The 20,099-nt window shown below is 53.2% G+C and overlaps 9 protein-coding genes across 9 annotated transcripts; 5 read left to right on the top strand and 4 right to left on the bottom strand.

Moving 5' to 3' along the window:
* Nucleotides 1-621: 621 nt before the first annotated feature.
* Nucleotides 622-2,451, top strand: POX_c04334 (uncharacterized protein; the record flags this gene model as incomplete). Its single annotated transcript, XM_050113214.1, has 1 exon — nt 622-2,451. The coding sequence occupies one exon, from the start codon at nt 622-624 to the stop codon at nt 2,449-2,451; it is 1,830 nt and encodes a 609-aa protein (XP_049970770.1).
* Nucleotides 2,452-4,528: 2,077 nt separating this feature from the next.
* On the top strand, nt 4,529-5,561 carry POX_c04333 (uncharacterized protein; the record flags this gene model as incomplete). The annotated part of the gene is made up of 3 exons (XM_050113213.1): nt 4,529-4,597; nt 5,062-5,086; nt 5,371-5,561. The coding sequence occupies 3 exons, from the start codon at nt 4,529-4,531 to the stop codon at nt 5,559-5,561; spliced, it is 285 nt and encodes a 94-aa protein (XP_049970769.1).
* A 611-nt stretch (nt 5,562-6,172) lies between these two features.
* Nucleotides 6,173-7,389, bottom strand: POX_c04332 (uncharacterized protein; the record flags this gene model as incomplete). The annotated part of the gene is made up of 2 exons (XM_050113212.1): nt 6,173-6,657; nt 6,846-7,389. The coding sequence occupies 2 exons, from the start codon at nt 7,387-7,389 to the stop codon at nt 6,173-6,175; spliced, it is 1,029 nt and encodes a 342-aa protein (XP_049970768.1).
* A 482-nt stretch (nt 7,390-7,871) lies between these two features.
* Nucleotides 7,872-9,129, bottom strand: POX_c04331 (uncharacterized protein; the record flags this gene model as incomplete). The annotated part of the gene is made up of 2 exons (XM_050113211.1): nt 7,872-8,464; nt 8,583-9,129. The coding sequence occupies 2 exons, from the start codon at nt 9,127-9,129 to the stop codon at nt 7,872-7,874; spliced, it is 1,140 nt and encodes a 379-aa protein (XP_049970767.1).
* Nucleotides 9,130-10,533: 1,404 nt separating this feature from the next.
* Nucleotides 10,534-13,498, top strand: POX_c04330 (uncharacterized protein; the record flags this gene model as incomplete). Its single annotated transcript, XM_050113210.1, has 3 exons — nt 10,534-10,556; nt 10,654-13,361; nt 13,437-13,498. 3 exons carry the CDS (start codon nt 10,534-10,536, stop codon nt 13,496-13,498), a joined length of 2,793 nt encoding a protein of 930 aa, XP_049970766.1.
* Nucleotides 13,499-13,896: 398 nt separating this feature from the next.
* POX_c04329 (uncharacterized protein) lies at nt 13,897-15,036 on the bottom strand (the record flags this gene model as incomplete). The annotated part of the gene is made up of 1 exon (XM_050113209.1): nt 13,897-15,036. One exon carries the CDS (start codon nt 15,034-15,036, stop codon nt 13,897-13,899), a length of 1,140 nt encoding a protein of 379 aa, XP_049970765.1.
* A 1,070-nt stretch (nt 15,037-16,106) lies between these two features.
* Nucleotides 16,107-17,248, top strand: POX_c04328 (uncharacterized protein; the record flags this gene model as incomplete). Its single annotated transcript, XM_050113208.1, has 2 exons — nt 16,107-16,619; nt 16,691-17,248. 2 exons carry the CDS (start codon nt 16,107-16,109, stop codon nt 17,246-17,248), a joined length of 1,071 nt encoding a protein of 356 aa, XP_049970764.1.
* Nucleotides 17,249-18,002: 754 nt separating this feature from the next.
* Nucleotides 18,003-19,740, bottom strand: POX_c04327 (uncharacterized protein; the record flags this gene model as incomplete). Its single annotated transcript, XM_050113207.1, has 2 exons — nt 18,003-18,964; nt 19,569-19,740. 2 exons carry the CDS (start codon nt 19,738-19,740, stop codon nt 18,003-18,005), a joined length of 1,134 nt encoding a protein of 377 aa, XP_049970763.1.
* Nucleotides 19,646-19,975, top strand: POX_c04326 (uncharacterized protein; the record flags this gene model as incomplete). The annotated part of the gene is made up of 1 exon (XM_050113206.1): nt 19,646-19,975. One exon carries the CDS (start codon nt 19,646-19,648, stop codon nt 19,973-19,975), a length of 330 nt encoding a protein of 109 aa, XP_049970762.1.
* Between the last annotated feature and the right edge of the window lie 124 nt (nt 19,976-20,099).

The following is a 20,099-nucleotide window of genomic DNA, read 5'->3' as shown; positions in this document are numbered from 1 at the left end:
TGCTGTGTGGCCTATGGCATAGTCATACACCGTGTGTGTGGTAGTGTTTTAGTTCCCGTCCGTCTCATCAAAGTCGTTCGTGTTCCTGCGCCTGCAACACCCGCCACGGTTCCAAACTTCCAGACTTCACGGCCCGGCTCAATTGACGTTGGATCAATCTCCTCGGCTCCAAAAGGCTTCTCTTTTCGGACTCGGTATTTTAGCAGCGAGCCGGATGAAAAAGAGAGAACAACAAAAAGGGATTGTCTGTGGCCCCAATTGAATCTTTCATGAACACCCGGCGTGAGGCGTCATCATAGATCTGACGAACGTGAAGCTGAAATCCTCCGTCAGCTTGCGCCACACTGGGTTTCCAAGGTGAGAACGGAAACGCCCCACAAGCCTTCGACTCTCGTCTCGAACGCCAACTCCTGTCTGGCTCCTCGACCGTTTCCCTCCCCTCCTACCGCATGGTCGACCTGAGCATCGCCTCGTTCGTTGTCAAGACAGTATAGCCACCGGGTGAAGTTGGTGCGCCTTGTCCCTCTCTTATCCCTACTCCGCCTATCCATCACCATCTCGCCCTCGTTCTTTCTCTGTCCCTCTCTCTCTCTCTCTTTCTCCATTACGTCTGATTCTAACATGAGTTCACAAACAGCCGTCGCCCTGGTTCGTCCACCGCCGCAGGCTGGCGCGAATCCTTCGAACCTTATGGCGACATTGATGCACGCGAACCAAGACCCCGTCGCCGTCACCAATTCCATCTCCGGCACCACCGCTTCCACTGCCAGCCCGCATTCCATTCATTTCCTGTCTTCGCCCGGCAAACAAGATCCGAATCTGAGCTCCATCGCCAGCGCAAGCTTGCACGTTTCACATTCTCCCTCCGCTCAAATGGCCAGTCCAGCGGCTGCGACCCCGGCGGATCGGCCGGCTGATTCCGAGAAGGAGGCTCAGCGAAACACATCCCAGGTGGCTCGGGAGGCCCTCGGCGCGAGCGAGAAATCGCCGGCTCCATCACTTCACGAACCCCAAGTCCATGCCTCGCCCGAACAGATGCAGGCCGACACGAATTCGCACGCAACAGCATCTGATCCTTACGCGTCGGGTGAGCATGGTCAGGGTGCTCTGATGCACACCTCCACCGTCGCGAGTCCCGGTCCCATTGACGAGTCCCTACAAGGCACAGACCGACCTCGTCCGCGGGAAGGGGAGATTGATCAGGACAGTAACAAGTCTTTTTCATATCCGATGCCTGTCGGGGCAATCAACGATGCACGTCGAGGATTGAGCTTGCCAAGCACGGGCTACAATCGAACCAGCCCTCGTTCGCCTTCAGCGAAGAAACATCGCTGCCCTTACTGCGCCACCGAGTTCACTCGCCAACACAACCTGAAAAGCCATCTTCTCACCCATAGCCAAGAGAAGCCTTTCGTTTGCCAGACCTGCCAGTCTCGCTTCCGTCGATTGCATGATCTGAAACGCCACACCAAACTGCATACGGGAGAACGCCCCCATACCTGCCCCAAATGCGGGCGACGATTCGCCCGGGGCGATGCACTCGCGCGGCACAACAAGGGACAAGGTGGATGCGCAGGTCGGCGGGCCAGCATGGGCAGCTTCCATCCGGATGATGATTATGCGGAGGGGCAGCATCCCGAAGAGGGAATGGAGGGAGTTGTTTATATGGAACCCGAACGTATGGATGAGGAGGAGGAGCGGCGACTCAACTTGCCCAGCATTCGCCGTCACGAAAACGATTCAATGTCGCGATCCGATTCCCTTCACATGCCCCGTCAGCCAAGCACGTATCCGCCTATCGCCGCTTACCGCACGAATCTTCCACCTCCATCGGGGACACAAGGTAGTTCGGGTGCATCTCCCGTCGCTGCGACGTCGCAGCCGCCCCATCATACCTTCCCCCCTGCCGGCCATTCATCCGGGGCTACGATTTTTCCCCCATCAACCGCAAGCGATAGTCCGCGGCCTCTGTCTCCCAATGCCCTATCGCAGCATGACCTCAGCGCGCCTGCGCATACATCTCATTCGCCCGGACTCGGACAGTCTTTACCGCATCCTCAAACTTTTGCCCGAACGGGCCAGTCCGCGACGGCCACTCATGCCCCGCCTCCACACAGCCTCCCACCACCTCAGCCCAGCGTGCATCTGCCGCCACCGGTCCTGAGTTCTCCTCAAGCCCGGTTCGAGCCTCAGGGCACTTCTAAACATACCCCTTCGTCACACAGTCACTCTGGCAGTTATGGATTCACCGCGCCCAAGGTAGGACTGGACGGAACAGACCACACGGCCGGTGAGATTGAAAAGCTCTGGACTTATGTGCACGACATGCGTAAGGAGATCACAAGCCTCCACGCTGAAGTCGCCTCCCTCCGTGCGCACATTGCATCGACCAACGCCTCAGCTGCCCCGCCGCCCGTTGAGATCAGTCAAGCCAACCTTGGACCTCGGTAGCAAGCTCGATATATATCGTAATGCACAGTCGTGCTCGGAATGTACGATACGAATAGAGCCCACTTGACTCATTCTCTCGGTCTACTACCGTTCAAACAGAAGTAGTCCATCTCGTCTTCTTCCCTTGTTGATACTGTCCTCTGCTTTATACCAGCCCTTTCTTTTTCATATAATTGATGATCATCTCGTGATTTGACTGTCACTTTCACGGTCGCTCTCCGGGGGCGGACGCCGGCGTTGGTGGATTTGTCTTCTTGTCTTCACTCTTTCTATTTATTTTGTTCGTCCCACCTTTTCTACATTCTGACACACCACTCGGGCCTTCTCTTGACTTTCCCTTGTCACCTACACAGACGCCTGTTGGGACTGAAGGCCGAGACCTGGCTTGCCTTGATATCCTCCTCTGATTCATTCCTGTCTTTACATGATTGTCATAACCTTGGTTTTTTCTTTCTCCCTCTTTCTCTTTCTTTTCCCCCACCTCTCTCTGCCGAGTCACTTTCGTCTACCCCTGCACACAGGAGTCCAATGGCGATTTCACGTGACATGTAATCCCTCTGTTCTCGCAGTGATTATGACAATGCAAGGGGATTGAAGGTGGATAGGACTTAGAGATGCTCTGACAGACTCTCAAAGGAGGGCCTGCTGAGGTTGCGGCTCGTTCGTGGCCCAGACTAAGCTGGAGAAGTGGTCCGCTGCTCGGAATCTGCCATTTCCCATCATTCTGTTGTCATTTCCTGTTGTATTGGGCGAATTTGCTTTGATTTCAATAAAAGCAATTTCATGTCCATGTTTTTCTTTTTTCCCTATCCCACAAGTATCCTTCAACGACTGGACGCTGTTTCTGGAGGTCCATTTCGCGTGGATGGGTATGTATATTCATGGTTTCCAGGCGGGCCGGGGTCTACAGGTACTTATATTCACCCAGAATCGACGAGATACCCATGTAGACCATGTACCCACATGACAGAGTAAAAGTATACGTACATTCAAGTGCCCATCTCTCGCCAGTTTGGCCTTGAACGGCTAGATCCTTAGGTAGGTACAGAGCTTCAATAGAAGGAGCCGGTCTCCATCCCAAATGAGAATCACTTGAGCCCCGGATTGGCTGTGGGAGCAGAGGTGTCAAAGTACGATTGATGGATAGGCGCGCATTGAGACCATGGCGGCACTGGAGGTCAGTCCAGCTACCTGTGGAACATGTCCCTGTGGCTTTCCATTCGGCATTCAATTTGATCAATTAAATTGTCTCGAGGGCCGTTGCCGCCCAATTGTACCGGCTGCTCGTCTCTTGATTAAAGCTCTCCTCGTTGTCGAGCTCGAAAGGAGAGAGGGGACAGCAGACCTGCGTATAGTATGCATACTGTTTACCTACGAGAGCACGAGATGTACATAACGACCAAATTGACAGAAGCCATCTGATGGATGATGGCACTGGTACAGTACTACATTTTTGCATATGACGGAGCTCCAACACGTTTGAACGCCGTCACCGCCCAAACAAACATACCAAGCTCTCGGGTCTCCACCTCGGCCCAGCCCTCGAGCCGAGGCCTGTTCGCGTCCAAGTTTTTTTCCCCGCTTGATTGATGATTGATGACAGAAGTGTGTCCCCCTTGCCCTCCCATCCGAGACAGTAGTGCCATGCATACCCCAGGGAAAATGATAGCCTTTTTGGGTCAGACGAGCGGGTGGATTATTAATCGGACTTCTGCACCGGGTACTGCTAGGGTCCTCCTTGAGGTACTGGAACGAGCCCCCAGTCCTGTCCATCAGTAGTGTAATTGAGTGACCCCATTCTTCCCCACATTCTCGGAAAATCACATTCATCCGAAATCGCAGAAACGGATAGCTTCGTACTCCTACTCACTACCTGGCTAAGTAGTTTACTACTCCTGATTCATCTTCCCGCATTTATCTATTGTTTCCAGATCCAAGATTCGACGAGCCTCTCACTCGACCTTGTTCATCGTTGCAGTGTATATCACGTAGTCGCCTACATCTTCGATTTCCATCTTGACCCTCTCACCGGATACGGCTGGAAACACGAAGCCTATAAAAGAGAAATTCGTCTTCGATGGCTGCCTCTTCTCGCTCTCTTCAGGCGACAGCCTTGACTTATCTCGTTCTGTCCATCGGACACACGGTACGTTGATGTTGGTGTCCAGGCTTACTGTAGCGCAACCCTGAATGCGGCTCCAGTATCAGCAGAAAAGTCACCTTTCTCTGCTTCGCTCCCTACCCCTTCTCTTGATCTGCCATGGGTGATATGTTTTCAACTTACTAAGGGAGAGTATTGTGTCTAGGTTCAAGGCAGAGAATGGACTGCGGAGAAATTGTTTAAGAATATCAAAGGGTCGAGACCCTGGGCATGCGGTACCGTGGGATGGTTTCAGGTATAAGTTCAATCGCTATCTCTTGGTTTTTTTTTTCCTCTTTCCCCTCAAGAGATGCTCAATGTGTCAGTTCGAGCTTTCGAACAGGAGGTCTCTGTATCTCTACCCCGTGTGCCGGGATCAACGAGAGAGAAAGGGAATCGAAAATGCCCCCATGAAGAAAAAAAAACCAAATTCAAACGTTTCAACGAATCCCCACTAACCCTGCATCTAGGGAAGCGCCTGGCTTCTGATAAGCGGTACGTACTAATCACTATATCACCCACCAAGAGATCTCCTCTCTCCCCATAACACCTTCCATCCATTTTCACCCTGGCCACACCCATCACCATCCGACGGCCGTTACTAGTATATCTTTACTAGACCTAATACACGAGTGCCTCCACCGAGCCGTGATTCATGGCTCAAAAGCCACACTGCCGATCCCACCTCAGCTACCACTGCAGCAGCATCAGCATCAGCACCTCTAACATTTGAATGAGACAAAGTCAACTGACTCGTTGTTCTACCTTTTCTCATCCAGGCATCCTACACTACCAATGGTCCAAGGATCCAGCAGTCCTGCAGGATCCCCTGACCAAGGCCATTGCCGGAATCTCCAGTGCGATTCTCTGGGCCAGCTCGGTCTGGTACGCCAAGACGGGAGTCAAGGATAATGCGGTCTTGGTGGGCCTTTCGGCAGTGTTGCAGACGTATTCTGTTTTCTCGCAGTAGTGAATTCCTTCCTTTGGTATTTGGATGCGGTGTGCACTGGGATGAGGGAAGTCTGTATTCAGGAGGGAAGGAAGGAGATTATGGTTGACGATATTGGAAGGGACCGTGGACGAGTGGAACCTAGTAGTACTATGTTACTCTTCGATGGGTACTGTGATATACAAGAGAGATTTTCCGACATGGCTGCGCACATGAGGAATAAATCCTTTTCAACCTCGTAAGGTAGTCCTGACTCACGGCCTGATAGATATTTCAACCTATCCAGCTGGGCCATGGCTCTTTTCTTCCCACCTTCCCCCCCCTTCCAAAGTGAATCCTCCTTCCACGGCGTCTGCACTTACCTATAACACTGATATAATCTTAGAGATCAATAGACACAGGGACTCCAGGGACATTCAAGTGAGATACTGCTAAATATCAACATATCACCTACTTTCTCATAATCTCCGACGGGATATCGTAAAATCCCATCTCCAACGAACCTGACATGATAACCTATCGAAATTTCACCATCGCAGATCCATCTTTCTTTTATACACTTTCATACATAATCAACAACAACATCACACCTGTTCCGTGGTCCATACTTGATAATAGTCAAAAACACCTCCCTAAAGCTCTCCCCTCCTTCTCCGCATCGTCCAGCCAATAAACAACCCCACATCCGCAACAACCGCCTTAGGCACTCCACCCAACGCCCAGCTCCGCTGGACCCACTGTGGAATCGAGCCCGCAGCATCCGAAGTCGTCGCCATCGTCCACTCAATATACGATGAGGCCGGTGACGGCGATGCGCTGGATGCCGACAACCGTCCAGATCGCAACTCTACCCGTTCCACACTCGCATAGTGAGCTGGAATAGCCCGCTTCGGCACCGCGGCGGAGATCTTCTTCATTAAAGCCGGTGTCGTGGAAGAGGCCGCTGCGTGAAGGGGGATCTGAATGGTCAGAAAGCCCGATGGATGAGTTTCTGGCTGGTTTTGAGGATCTGGACAAGTTGGGGAAGTTGATGGGGAGGTGGAAGAGGGTGGTGTGCTCTTATCATAGGCGGCAGAGATCGTCAGGGAAATGAAGTAGCGTGGAGCAATTAGGAAGGCTGGTTTGAAGGTATGAAGGATCAAATTGACTGATGAGCGATGAGCGAGGAGGAGGATTTCCCTCCAACGGAAAATTAGTATTTTCATATGAATGTTTCTGCATCCGAAGAGGAGAGAGAGAGAGAGAGAGAGAGAGAGAGAGAGAGAGAGAGAAAACAAAAGACGTGACAGATTCATAACTACTCACCCTCCATTTCAACATCGTTAAACTTCACCCCATCCACCTCCACCTCCCCAATCTCCGCCGCCTCCCACTCCAACAACTGCTCGATCGCAGACACACTCGGCGTATACTCCATCTCATGTTGCGCGTGATCCTTTCTCAACCCATCCTGAAACTCGGCCCATGACGCGGTCCCGTCATCACGCGCATTGACGTGCTCGCTCTGTCGGCAGACCCAGAACTCTGAACCCGAGCTCGAGCCCGAAGATTTGATCTTTCGGTTCCGGTTTGTATCTGTGTCTGCGCTACCGGCGTGATGGGCGCCGGTCGTCGTGGACGCCGAATCACGCCATTTGCGTAACAGTCGGACTTTGGCGCGAGAGGGTGAAGAAGTGCGCAGCTTGGAGTCGGCGGTGAAGGTGGTGGGGATGGCGTGGAGCAAGTCAAGAGCTTCGCGGAGAGCAGAGGTGATGTAGGCGTGGAGTTGGGGGCGTGAGGGCTCGTCGGGGAGGGAAGGATGGAGAGGGATGGAGGTGAAGGCGTGGGGTTGGAGTTGGATGAGGGGCATTATTAAGAATGATTTCCAGATTCTGGTGAGGTGATCTGGTGGTTTCGGGTTGGTCTCTAGGTACCCCCGGAGGGAAGAAGTCTGGTCGTTTCCGCAAAGGGAGAATCAATCGTTTCAATACTTGGATGTCTTGGATGTCTCGGAGTTGATGCGCTGGTTGAAGTTAAGTAGGTTGGGGCCGAGGGATCGGCGGAAGCTTGTTTTGGGAGATCGAGAGATCGGACAAGAGGGCGAGTGAGATCATCCCGAAGCTGGATTGGGTCCGGTCGTGCTACTGAGATCATGGTGCGCGCGATTGAAAAGTGTATACAGGAGACGGAGGGTCTTCGCGATGAGGCTTGCGGCGCAAGTCAAGTCTTTTCAAGATGTACGTAATATGGGAGGCTTGACATGCCACGTGCAGTAGGGAGGTAGTAGTAGTCACTTAGAACCTTTTCCACCCCCGGGTCGTAGACAATATGAAGAATGTGGCCATGCATTTACTACAGACATCGAATGCCCGGTCCCACGCTGCCAGTCTCAAAGATCTCTACCAGTCCGGCTCCCAGAGCTTCCTCCAGGGCCCAGCGAAATTGCATACCGTAGAGGTCCTTCCACTTTTTCGTTCGACCCGGCAGAATCCCCGCAAACTCACCTCGTGCACGTTTGGCCAGGTGGAAACTCTTTTCAGTTTCAATGGCTCCGTCCCAACGGTCTTGCAGCAGGGTGAGCGGGGCTTCACTACAGGGAGAGCGTCGGAGCAAAGTCATCAAGTGCGCCCGCCCTGCACCCAGCAGCCGGAGGTAGGTGCCCGTGTTGGGCAAAGATAAGAAAAGAGTCGCTGCTCGAGCCTGCACGTCTGTCTGGACCGCTCGGTCGTGGTCAGACGCATGAGCCGGGCCTTTGCGACTGGCCGAAGCGATGACTGCCGGAGGGAGATTGGGAAGGGATGCCACGTTCAGCGATGCTTGGGTGTAGGTGGATGAGGAGACAAGGAAGCCCGCACGGACGAGCACCCGGTACTCGTCGGGAGTGAAGATGCTTTGGGAGAGGGCGGACGAAGATCCGAGGCGGGATAGGATATCGAGGAATTTATCTAAATGAGGGCGCAAAATTGGCTTTAGGGTCGGTACTGAGGTACGAGTCTTGATCAGGTTGCTAGGGGCCTGGCTCACTGCCGCTCCTCCCCTGTAAGTCACGTCGAGGACACTCACCCTTCAACTCATCACTCAACGCCGTGTTCCCCCGGATCATCTCTTCCCATTCCTCGGCCAGGACCAAGCAGTCCCCCAGACCGGCCGCATCGTTGCCCCGACCCGGAATCATCAATCGTCGAATGCGACCCGCCTGCAGTAGTTCGACAATTTCCCGTTCCACCTGCGTTGGGGCGTTCAGCAACGTATGGATATGTGCCACCGAGGCAAGTGGGGGGAGCGACCGGCGCAGGTTCAAGACCTCTGCAATGCGAGTGCTGTTCATACCCGCCCGCTGCGGCGGAAGCTCATCGAACATTCTCGCCCGGATGGATCGAATGGCAGCGACCACATCACGGACCTCTGCTGTTTCGGAGATGTAGTGCGATCGCCCTTTATCTGGAAGCGGATCATCGTCGACCAAGTCTTCAGCCGCCGCCTTCACGGCCTTGGCCGCGGGAGAGTTGGGTTTGCGGCCATGACCCGAAAAGGGAGAATCACGACTTTTGGGAGTAGATTTACGCTTCTTGACACCGGCGACTGGAGCGGAGGTCAGACGCAGGGTCATGCCGGGGACCCAAGGTGCTCATCAACACGATGACTCTGGGGAGGTGCCCAACGGTTTTGGAAACCCTCTTAAATTCCCAAGAGAAAAAAAAGAAATAATCACAATAAAACGGGAATGTACAAAATGTAAGAACGGGTCAAACAGGGTGAATTGGCTACCAACTGAAATCGATGGCGCGAGAAGGCGATGGTAATTTCTACGATTACTTCATTATCAGGTGATGCGGTCCGGATAGATCACGAGGTTCCGCCTATCAGCGTGGACAAAGTGCCGGGTTGGGCCAACAGGCAGCGCGCATTCCAGGATCCTCCAGAACAGAACGCGGCGAGAGGACCCAGTCTCTCGTGCGTATATCATCTTTTCCTATAGGATGCGCTCAAGGCACACACACCTGCCGAGCAACTTGGGTGGATAGGATCCATTCTGGCGGGACGTCAAAATCCTGCGTGCGGAGGATTCTCGAACCAACCGTCTATCCTGGTTCTTTCCAGTGCACTTGGCGATCTGATTGATGGCTCCGGAAGCCTAGCCATCTGAGATGTTCTGGCTCTCGTCCTGGCAACGAGCATTGTGGACAGATAATGATTCTGCGTTCATGTTTGGCCTTGTCTCATGGGGTCGACACGTTCCGCCAAGGCTGCGATGTGATTCCTGATTCGATCATTTTCAACTGCTCAACGGGTTGTGTGGTAGTGCTGTCTCTATCTTGACCCGTCCTTTTTCGAGGGGGAATCCTTGGTTTCTGTGCTGGTGACTATGGTGTCAACGTGCTCGTTGGCATTTGTCTTTTCTGCCAAACGAAAGCATCGTCTTCATGCAAGACGTTCATCAACTGGCTGGAACATGAGCCCCCCGTCAAAAGCGTCCAGAGTTAAGACCGTACAGTATCAGCCCACAAGGGGTACATGGGCGGTACTAGATTTGTATATCAGACTCCACCCCACCCAACTCCATTTCTTGTACATGACGTCGTTATGAATACGTAAATCCTTCATGAAACATTTCAGTTCCCGCTCACTTGAGAGGGGGCCCCAGTTGACGACGTTTACCAGTTTCTTTTTCTTCTTTTCAATTGACAACCCGTCTTAAGAGTCGAGGGTGTGGCTCCCCTCTTCTGGGTGGTTAATCGCTCAGTCTGACAGCGTCCGCGCAGATAAATTCGCAATTTCCAATTTGCGTTGTCAACCTTCGACCTTAATCCTTTAATTCTCTGGCCCGGACCCTCTCTTTCTCTGACCCTTTATTTACCCGCCCCGCCACGACTTCGTCGGTCATCCTCGCCGACTGCTTTTGCGCCTTTTTTCCTCCCCCCAACTTCACTTTTCCTCCTTTCTTCCCACGGTCACTCTTTGCAATCGTGCTTCTCTTGTACTCTGCCCCCGCCGTCTAGGCTCATCGAGCAAGATGACGATCTTTATTGCGTCACTGTAAGTACAAAGACAATGTGGATCTTTTCCCCTCCTTCGGCTCTGATCACCATCCCCGCGGCAATTCACTCACCGATTGGGGGAAAAAAATAAATAGCTTCCTCCCCTACACGATCAACTTCCAAGTCGACACGTCGCAAGAACGTCCTGTCGAACCAACACCGCCCAATGCTGCTGCGGCGGTGACCGACACCGTGGCACCACTGCCGGCGGCGGCCAGTCTCTTCGAAAAGAACAACCCTAAACCGCAACCTGCCCTTACGCCCGGCGCCACGACCGATCATGAGAGAATCTTTGCGAGTAATCTGCTCAAAGCGGAGAGTGAACGTTCTGGATACCCATTTCCATCCTCTGCGGCCGAGGCCCAGCTGCTGACCGAAAGTGAAGCCCATTCTCCAGCCTGGGGTGCCACGACCTCCCTCAATCAACCCCCCAAGGCTTCCACCCTCATTCCTCCCTCTCCCTCCATCCTGAAACATCAGGATCTCGTCATCTCACCCAACGAGAAACCTGTGCCCACCAAACCCTCCGTGTCGGCACCCGTGCCCCCACTGGGCGCCAAAAAGCCCAAGCCCGGTGAGCGCAAGATTTCCTTTTCTCGAGCCGAGTGGTCGATTGAGACGGCGGAACAAGGCAATGGTGGTCTGCGCAATGCGGTACGATCGGCGAGGGAAACAGGATCTCTGCGAGACATGATGTGGGTGGGTACGCTGGGGATGCCGACGGACGCCCTGGGCCAGTGGACTCGCAATGATATCGCCGAGCGCTTGGAGGATGAATACAACTCTTTGACCGTCTTTGTGAACGACAGTGACTTTGACGGCCATTACACCCACTTTTGCAAGACCATTCTGTGGCCGGTCTTCCACTACCAGATTCCGGACAACCCCAAGAGCAAGGCCTACGAGGACCATTCGTGGATCTACTACGTCAAGCTCAACCAAGCCTTTGCAGAACGGATTGCAAAGAACTGGAAGCGTGGAGATGCGATCTGGGTCCAGGATTATCACCTGCTGCTGGTGCCCGCGATGCTGCGAAAGATGCTGCCAGATGCGCAGATCGGCTTCTTCCTGCATATCGCCTTCCCTTCGTCGGAAGTGTTCAAGTGCCTGGCTCCTCGCAAGGAGCTCCTGGAGGGAATGCTGGGGGCCAACCTGATTGGGTTCCAGACGGACGAGTATTGCCGTCACTTTTTGCAGACCTGCAGTCGTATCCTGTGCGTGGAAGCCACGAATGAGGGCATCCAGATGGAGGACCGATTCATCAATGTCGGTACCTTCCCCATTGGTATCGACCCGACCTCGTGGGACAAGCGTCGCAAGGCGTTGGATGTCGAGTCCTGGGTGGATACCATCTCCGATCGCTACCGCGGCAAGCGACTGATTGTCTCGCGCGACAAGATTGATTCGGTGCGCGGAATTCGCCAGAAGCTCCTCAGCTACGAGCTCTTCCTCAACACGTATCCCGAGTGGGCGGAGAAGGTGGTTCTTATCCAGGTCGCCACCAGCACCACCGAACAGCCCGAATTGGAAGCAATGATCTCCGATATTGCCATGCGCATCAATTCGACCCATTCGACGCTCGCCCATCAACCGCTCGTCTTTTTGAAGCAAGATTTGGCCTTCCCGCAGTACTTGGCTCTCATTACCGTCGCAGATGCCTTGATGATCACCAGTCTTCGCGAAGGTATGAACTTGACCAGTCATGAGTTTGTCTACTGCCAGGACGGCAGCTACGGTGATAAAAAGTACGGCTCGCTTATCTTGAGCGAGTTCACCGGCAGCGCGTCCGTCTTTGGAAACCACGCGCTGTTGGTGAACCCATGGGACTACCGACAATGCTCCGAGGCGATCCACACGGCGCTGACGCGGGATGAGGCCAAGCGCAAGCAAGTCTGGGAGGAGTTGCACCGGGCGGTGCTGCAAAACTCGACGGCCAACTGGGTGAAATCGTTCCATGAGACCTTGACGAATGTGTGGAATGAACAGTCTTCGCGTGAGATCATGGCCGTTCCCCGGCTTTCGGTGCCTCGACTCATCGAACAGTACAAGGACTCCAAACGTCGTCTCATGATTGTGGATTATGAGGGCACGCTGGCCTCATGGGGGTCCCCTCGCAGTATCATTTTGACGACCCCGCAACGGGCCATCACCACACTGACCGAATTGACCGATGACCCAAACAATATTGTCTACGTGATGAGCTCGCGCATGCCGGAGGAGATGGAACGGCTCTTCCGTCAGGTGAACAACCTTGGCCTGATCGCCGAGAATGGTTGTTTCACGCGTGAGCCGAACGGAGAGAAGTGGACTCACCTCGCCGACAAGGATCATGTCCAAAACTGGAAGTCTCCGGTGTCTCAGATTCTGTCCTACTTCAAGGATCGCATCGAGGGTAGTTGGATTGAGGAGCGACATTGCTCGCTGGTCTTCCACTACGGCTCTGCCGAGGACCGTGGTGTCGCCGCCCGGCTGGCCGCAGAATGTGCGGATCACATCAACGATGCCTGCAAGACTCAGCACGTGCACGCCATCCCCATCGAGGGAGCCCTGATTGTCGAGACTGCCGGTACCAACAAGGCGTCGGCTGCAGAGCTTGTGTGGCGCTGGTGCCTGGAAGATCCGGAGAAGAAGGACGTTGGCAAGCCCGACTTCTTGCTGGTCATTGGAGACAATCGCGAGGACGAGCCGGTTTTCCGATGGGCGAACAAGTTGAAGACAGCCAAGGCCGTCGACTATGCGATGACCGTCACTCTGGGATCGCGCAGCACCGAAGCCAAGTCTACCTTGACTCAAGGAGTAACGGGTAAGTCTTCTCCCCTATTGTTTTATTGGGATCAATTCCACCTCCCATTGGCATCGAGAACTAACGTCTAGCTAGGTGTTCTTTCCTGCCTGCAACAATTGGCCGCATCCACCGTCAAGTCCGGCCCGGTCTCTTAGCCACAGACGCCAAGTCCAAAAGCTTAAACAGCTACTGATGCTGCCAATTTTCTACTGTACCAAAAAAACACAAAAACCAAACCAAACCAAACCCACACCCCCACACAAACAAAAATCTTACAACTACACCCCGACTGCATCGGATTGCGACGCATTCTGACATGATCAAGACCGTTGAAACGATTCCCACGAAGATCAAGATTAAGAGCTATGGGCGTTTTGGGAGGAGGGGGAATAAGGGATTTTTCTGACACTTTTTTTTTCCTCTCTTTTCTTGGTCACACCCTTTTCCTTCTGGGTTGAGGATGCAAGATAATCTTGATTAATTACGAGTTGATGATAATATTATTGCATGATTATTCACCACTTGTGTCCGTCTCCCATCACAGATGAATAAATCACCACTGCACCCCTTGCGATGCCTGCCCAAGAAGCGGCTCATTGATAATCGCACAAAGGATCTTCTCCAGCTCATCGCTCCGAACAATGTCCCCTGCCAGTCTCTCATTCCCCTCGTCGATATCGATCTGCATCGCACATTCCAAGGCATTACTATTCAACTCGTTCGCACAATCATCGACACCATCATTGCCAATCCCATCCATCATCAAATCCATATCATCATGAGCACAAGCCTCGACATCCCCACTCCTATCCTCATCCTCAACCTTGCCCTTCTCCCCCTCCACCTTTTTACACCGAACAATAATCGAAAACCGCGGCAACCCCCCAAACTCCTCCTCTGAGCACGCACACGCACACGCAACCGGCGAATCCGCACTCACCCTACGACCCCGCCACCGATGCCAGGGTGCATCAAAGCTCCGGTACACAGCCCAGACTAAATTCCGCTGGTCCGTGACGGGGAAGCGACCCTGCTTGGTACCACCCTTGACCGTGTGGTGAATATCACTCATGCTATTTGTACCGGTGTTCCATGGCCGAGGATCCCACCAGATGGTATGGCTTGAATGATTGAATGAGTGGGAAATGAGGTGTAGATGATCGTGTAATCTGGTGAGTGAGATGGAGTTGAGAGGGAGCCAGTTTCCGTCTGGGCTGGTGAGTGGGAAGTTGGGTTTGGAAGGGGGGTGGTGGAGGGTTGATTCTTTTTGAGATTGGGATTGAGATTGATTTTGGGATTTGGGACTTGAGTTAGTGCTAGAAGTTGGGGTTGTCTGGTGGTGGACGTCCTGGACAAAAGGGGAAGAAGAAGATGATGATGATCTTGCTTCTATGCTTGCCCGACTCCCTATCAAATCCGATAAACGCAGTCTTTCTCGGTGGTGCCGTCCGAGAGGATTTTGTGGTACTTGCTCGAAGAAGATAATCTCCAGAAAAGCGTTGAATATGATATTGACACGGTGATGCTTGAAGTCGTCTTGATTTTTCACAATTTTCAGATTCACCTCCTTGCCTGGTGAGGCTGGACTTTGATGAAGGCATTTGCATGGGTTCTCGTGATTTGTTTGGGGATGTTGGGAGAGATGTGCTCTCTCGGTGTGTGGTGGATCTGTGTCTTTTTGGATGGGATGCATTGGAGGTATTCAGGGTAGTCGACACTGACAGCTCGGTATAGATTGCTAGATAGATTTAGGTGGGGAGAGGTGGTTTCTGTGGTGTCTGAATTTTGAAATGGAGTCAGTTGTGAGAGATCATGAAAGTACAAGTTGTCATCTTGGACATAAAGAAAGGCGTGTACTAGGTTGATAAGATTGCACCAGATACTGAATTTGTACTGGAGATTGACAACTTGCGAGGCTCTGATGGTGGTTTGGGTGACTAGAGATTCAATCAAGCTGTACTTGTCAGACACGGAACATGAATATTGCTGTGTGTTTTGCAAGGATGGCTGTTGCAGGTTCAAACTCAATATAACACTTCAAGAGGTGTGGCAGAGCTTGATGTTGGTTTTACATTTGAAGTACTTGAATACTTTGAAACCACTGAGTAAGTAGATGAATTCATGGGCAGTCTTTGTTGTCGAGCGAGGAAATTCCCTTTGTATCGTGTTTTGTCAATGGATCTATTTTTACTCTCCTTTATTGGAGATCCATCTCAGTGGATCCTCGGGAATATATGTTGGCGATGGAGATGAACTACCACACTTTAAGTTCAACTGCCAGGTCTTGACTTGTTCAAAATAAACACAAGTTTTTCGATTCCATTTTGAATTATCCCTTGCCATAACACAGTAGACCATGATGAGGAATCAAGTTGCAGATTCGATTCGAGAACCGGTGGAAACAGTACCTCACACAGTATATACTCGCTGACAGCCCTAAGTCTGTGTTCAATGTGACGACTGGAGTCTTTTTGCATTCCGTTGCCACGACAGACTGATAAGCGGGTGCTGATATGCGATAAGCGATAAACCGGCTCAGGTTGGAGAGAGTACTTGGGTTGGTACTACCCACTCTTCGGTTGTCGCCGTCCAAGTCGCCAACCCTCGGTGAGCCTCGGCTGTTGGCGATGCGAGAGTCCCAAGGCCCGAGTCTCAATATCGGCCACCTTGAAGTACCTTTCCCCCTCCGTCAAGCCACGCTCATCCTCTTTTCATGTTTTCTCACAGAGACACTGTTCTTGTCTCACTCAAACCTGTTTAATCATGTCTTTGTTAAATGCGTCCTTTGTGGACGCCATTCGCATCACGCCTGAAGGCAACAACAAGTATAGCGCTCATCTCCATCGCGATTGGTGCATTGGAACTGGTACCGATTACCTCCCCCCCCCGTCCTCCATCTCCATCTCCTATGGTATATTTCACTATACCAGCGAGAAAAAAAAACGTTTCCACGATACTGACCAACATGTGATTTCCCAACCCTCTCCAGTCCCCCATGGAGGCTACACCGCTGCTCTTCTCTACAATCTCGCCCTGACACACTTTGCCCACGCCCACCCCAAACAATACGATGCCCCCGCCACGCCCATCTCCCTCCAACTTTCCTTCCTCCGGCGCACAGCCGCCGGCCCCGCCATCCTCCACGTCCAAGATGTAAAGATCGGTCTCCGCACCAGCACCATCCACGTTCAACTCCTCCAACCCTCCGAAAAAGCCCCCGACCAGCTCGCCGTCAACGTCGCCGGCTACATCACCGTCAGCCCGCCCTCCGCTGAAGTCGGCATCAGCGCCCCCACCGGCTGGACCCCCTACCCCGTCCCACCCCCCGGCTCTCTCCCAACGGCCAGGTCGATCTGGCCGCGCTCGCGCGCACCGGCCACGACGGCGCATGGACGAAATTGGACCCGCCGTATGCGGATTTCCGCCGCGCCGCGTCCCAGCTGGAACTGTACGGGCCGGGCAAGGGCCAGACGCAGCAGCAGCGCACGGGGACCATGGCAATTGACCAGTGGGCGCGGTTCCGACCCGGTGGCGAGGCGAGTGGGCGCTGGACAGACGCCGCGGTGGTGTATTTGCTGGATATGTTCCCGATGGCGTTGGAAGGGTTTGATACCATGTCCGCGACGGCGGTGGCCAAGGAGAAAGGCGAGCCGGTGCCCGAGTCGATGGCGAATTTCTGGTATCCGACGGTGACGCTGAATATTGATATGAAGAAGCGGTTGCCGCGGGAGGGGGTGGAGTGGTTGTATAGTCGGGTGGTCACGAAAGTGGTGCGGGATGGTCGCACGGATCTGGAGGTGACGGTGTTGGATGAGAAGGGGGAGGTGGTGGCGCTGAGTACGCAGGTGGGCTTGGTGGTGAGTGCGAGTCGCAATCTGGGGTCGAGAAAGTGGCAGAAGTTGTAAGATTTTCGTTGTAAAGAGCATGACTTGGGGTGTTCGACGCTGCAGTGTGAGGTCGGATGTATAGATGTGCTGTAGGATCTAGACAGATCGAATTGCATAGCCCGTTCAAGGGTAGAGAGACCTTGCTGTTTTGGAATTCATCATGATCCCTCCTAGGCAAATACACCTCTTTCAAACCTAGGAAATAATGGGTTTAAGTCAAGTTGGCGAGTCGGAAGGCACACCGAGTATTTCAGGCCTTATGGATAGGGAGCAGCCTCCCATCATATATACTGCCAATTCATAAGTTGTCCGCATGTCATGAACCCAGTTCAACTGAAGGATTTAACTATCTACCGGACAAAAGACATCTAGTGAAATCAATCATCCTCGACCCCGTCTTGTCAACCTTAGCTGCTTGCAAACGGCTTGTCAAATATGCCCGGAAATCCATTTTCCACTGAGGTTCAGTAAGTTCTTCCCCGAGCCACGCCTCCACATCTACTATGAGTGCGCCTACTACTACTCGTACTTAATTCACCATGTCAACCTCAGACCCTCACTCTCGTAGACCCTCCAAGGCCTCCGCGACCCACTGGCCACCTTCTTTTACGAGGCACGTAGTGTGTACATCCACCAACGCAACCCTCAGCTCTACTGTCCAGCTATATCACACCATGACAAATCTATACATGCAACGAGGTACCTGCAACATTCTCAGGCCAGCCGGGCTCCAGAACCCCATCCAGGAACCACCCCGACTTTCTTAAATGACTTACAGCTTTGCTTCTTCTTCCTTCTCCGGCGGGACAACAATCCAAAAGGCCATCGCATCCGCCTTGACCACCTTCCTCTTCGTCCATTCCAAATGTCCCCCGGCTCCGGCCTCATCCTCCTGTATCGCCTGAGCCCGAACCCAATACTTTCTCCCCACCCGCGCAATCACCCGCGCCCGCACCACCAGTAATTGCGGCGTCACCACGGGCTTTTTATACCGCACATCCAATTGTGATGTGAACAATCTGCCGCGGAGGGTCTTATCATTCGCCGGAACCGTCGAAGAAGAAAGGGAAGAAGCAGCATGTGCAGCCATCGCAAAGGACATGGCCTCGTCAATCAACGTGGCGACCAACCCACCATGCACCGTCGACGGATGACCCGCAATACCTGCACCGCCCAAGTCATAGAGCACGATGATATCGGCGGGTGTGGCGCCGGGGAGAGCGGGGACGCCACTCTTCTGGGGGGCGGCATCTTGCTTGGTGATGGGGAGCCAGCTGGAGGGGGGATGAGAGAGTGGAAAGGTTAATTGACGGCGCCGAAGGGTGAGGACATGGGGGATCGTGGACGGGGTGGCCATGGTTTGGCTGAAGAAGGCATCTTCGCCGGTGGCGGGTTTGGGGAGGCGCGAGTCGGTGATGATGGGGGTGTAGTCGGGGGAGGAGAGGAGGGTGTTGGCCCAGGTGTGGTTGCGGAAGTGGGCGATTGTGGAGACAAGGGTTTCTGGGGTGGACATGCTGATTGCAGCCGATGATGTATCCAGAAAAGAAGTCGGGTTGGTGGTAGTGTTGATGGTGAAGTATGAGATGGTCTGCCGTCTGGTATGGTTGAATGGGGTAGGACGAGGACTCTTTGGACGAGGAACTTGGGAGAGAGTATGTGTTTTTATGCCCAGTCGAGCCAAAGTCTTGAACTGGAAGGAGAAGACACCTGCGATCTGTTCTGGGATCCCCTTGTCTAGGGTCAATTGTCAATGGTCAGTTGAGGTGATTGTTTTGGAGTTGCTGTTCCGGCAAACTCTGTAGTGATCTGTTCGGCGATCGTCGCTGGCCCGCCGGCATTGGCGTGGGACCTCGGCAATTGTCTGTTGCCAACCAACGAGGTAGTGGGAATCTTCCCACGGGAGCCAGAAAATGTTGAGTGTACTGCAATACATGAATACGGAAGATGAAAAGGGCAAATTCATCATGTCAATTCCACCTGGTCCCGTTCACGAGGCCAGCCCGGGTACTGCGTCTGGAGATGTAGGAAGAAGTAAGGAGGATTCTATGCACAATCACAGCTTCCACTGCACCCTCAGAGTCCTTAGGTAGCTTTGCATGATCTGCTGCTAGGCATGGTCACCTGACTCCTCAGGGTAGGTCCTCGAGACTTGCCTCTGTATTCACGTGGCACCCAAGTGAGCCGACCGGTCGGCTCGACGGAGTCGGGTACTACTGTACTGGACAATTTGCCATGATCAAGCTATGGTTGAGGCATGTGCATTGCTGTATGGTCCACAAGTCGTCAGCCTTGGTCAAGCATAATGGGACACATCGTCGTCTCTTTGCTAGATTGATACCAGTGTTCTGTACGCGGATCACGGCAAGATTGACCAAGCCCATACGCTTGACAAAATGAACATGAACAGTGCTGATCATGGGTTCGGTCGGAGTCTTCCGAACTTGGGGGCCGACGATCTCGTGGGCTTCCTCGAGGGTCCATTGGCTCGACGAGTGGCCCACGATCGACATCTACGACTCTTGGGTCGCAGAACAGTTCAAGTATTCAGAGACGCAGAACGAGGAGGACTCCCTCGTTGAGAGTACACGAAAACGATCAACAGATGCAAGGGAGAAACACCCGACTCTGAACGGGCAAAGGAATCCGACGGCCTATCTCAGGTGCACGCGATCCGCAGAGGTGAAGAATGCTGGAGGCCAGGACGGCGATGTGATTTGCTGCGTCAACTTCCCCAGCGACGTTTGATATACCTGCACTCAGGACGAGCCACGACGGTATGTATCATGAGTATGTGCAAGTGCTTGACCAGTCGTCGCGCTAATCGAAACAGGTACGGATGCGCTCATTGGGCTCGAGTGATGGCCCTTCA

This window comes from Penicillium oxalicum, chromosome III (assembly GCF_001723175.1).
Source record: "Penicillium oxalicum strain HP7-1 chromosome III, whole genome shotgun sequence".
Classification (NCBI taxonomy): domain Eukaryota; kingdom Fungi; phylum Ascomycota; class Eurotiomycetes; order Eurotiales; family Aspergillaceae; genus Penicillium; species Penicillium oxalicum.
The sequence above is the reverse complement of the archived record's forward strand: the minus strand, read 5'-3'. Positions and strand labels throughout refer to the sequence as shown.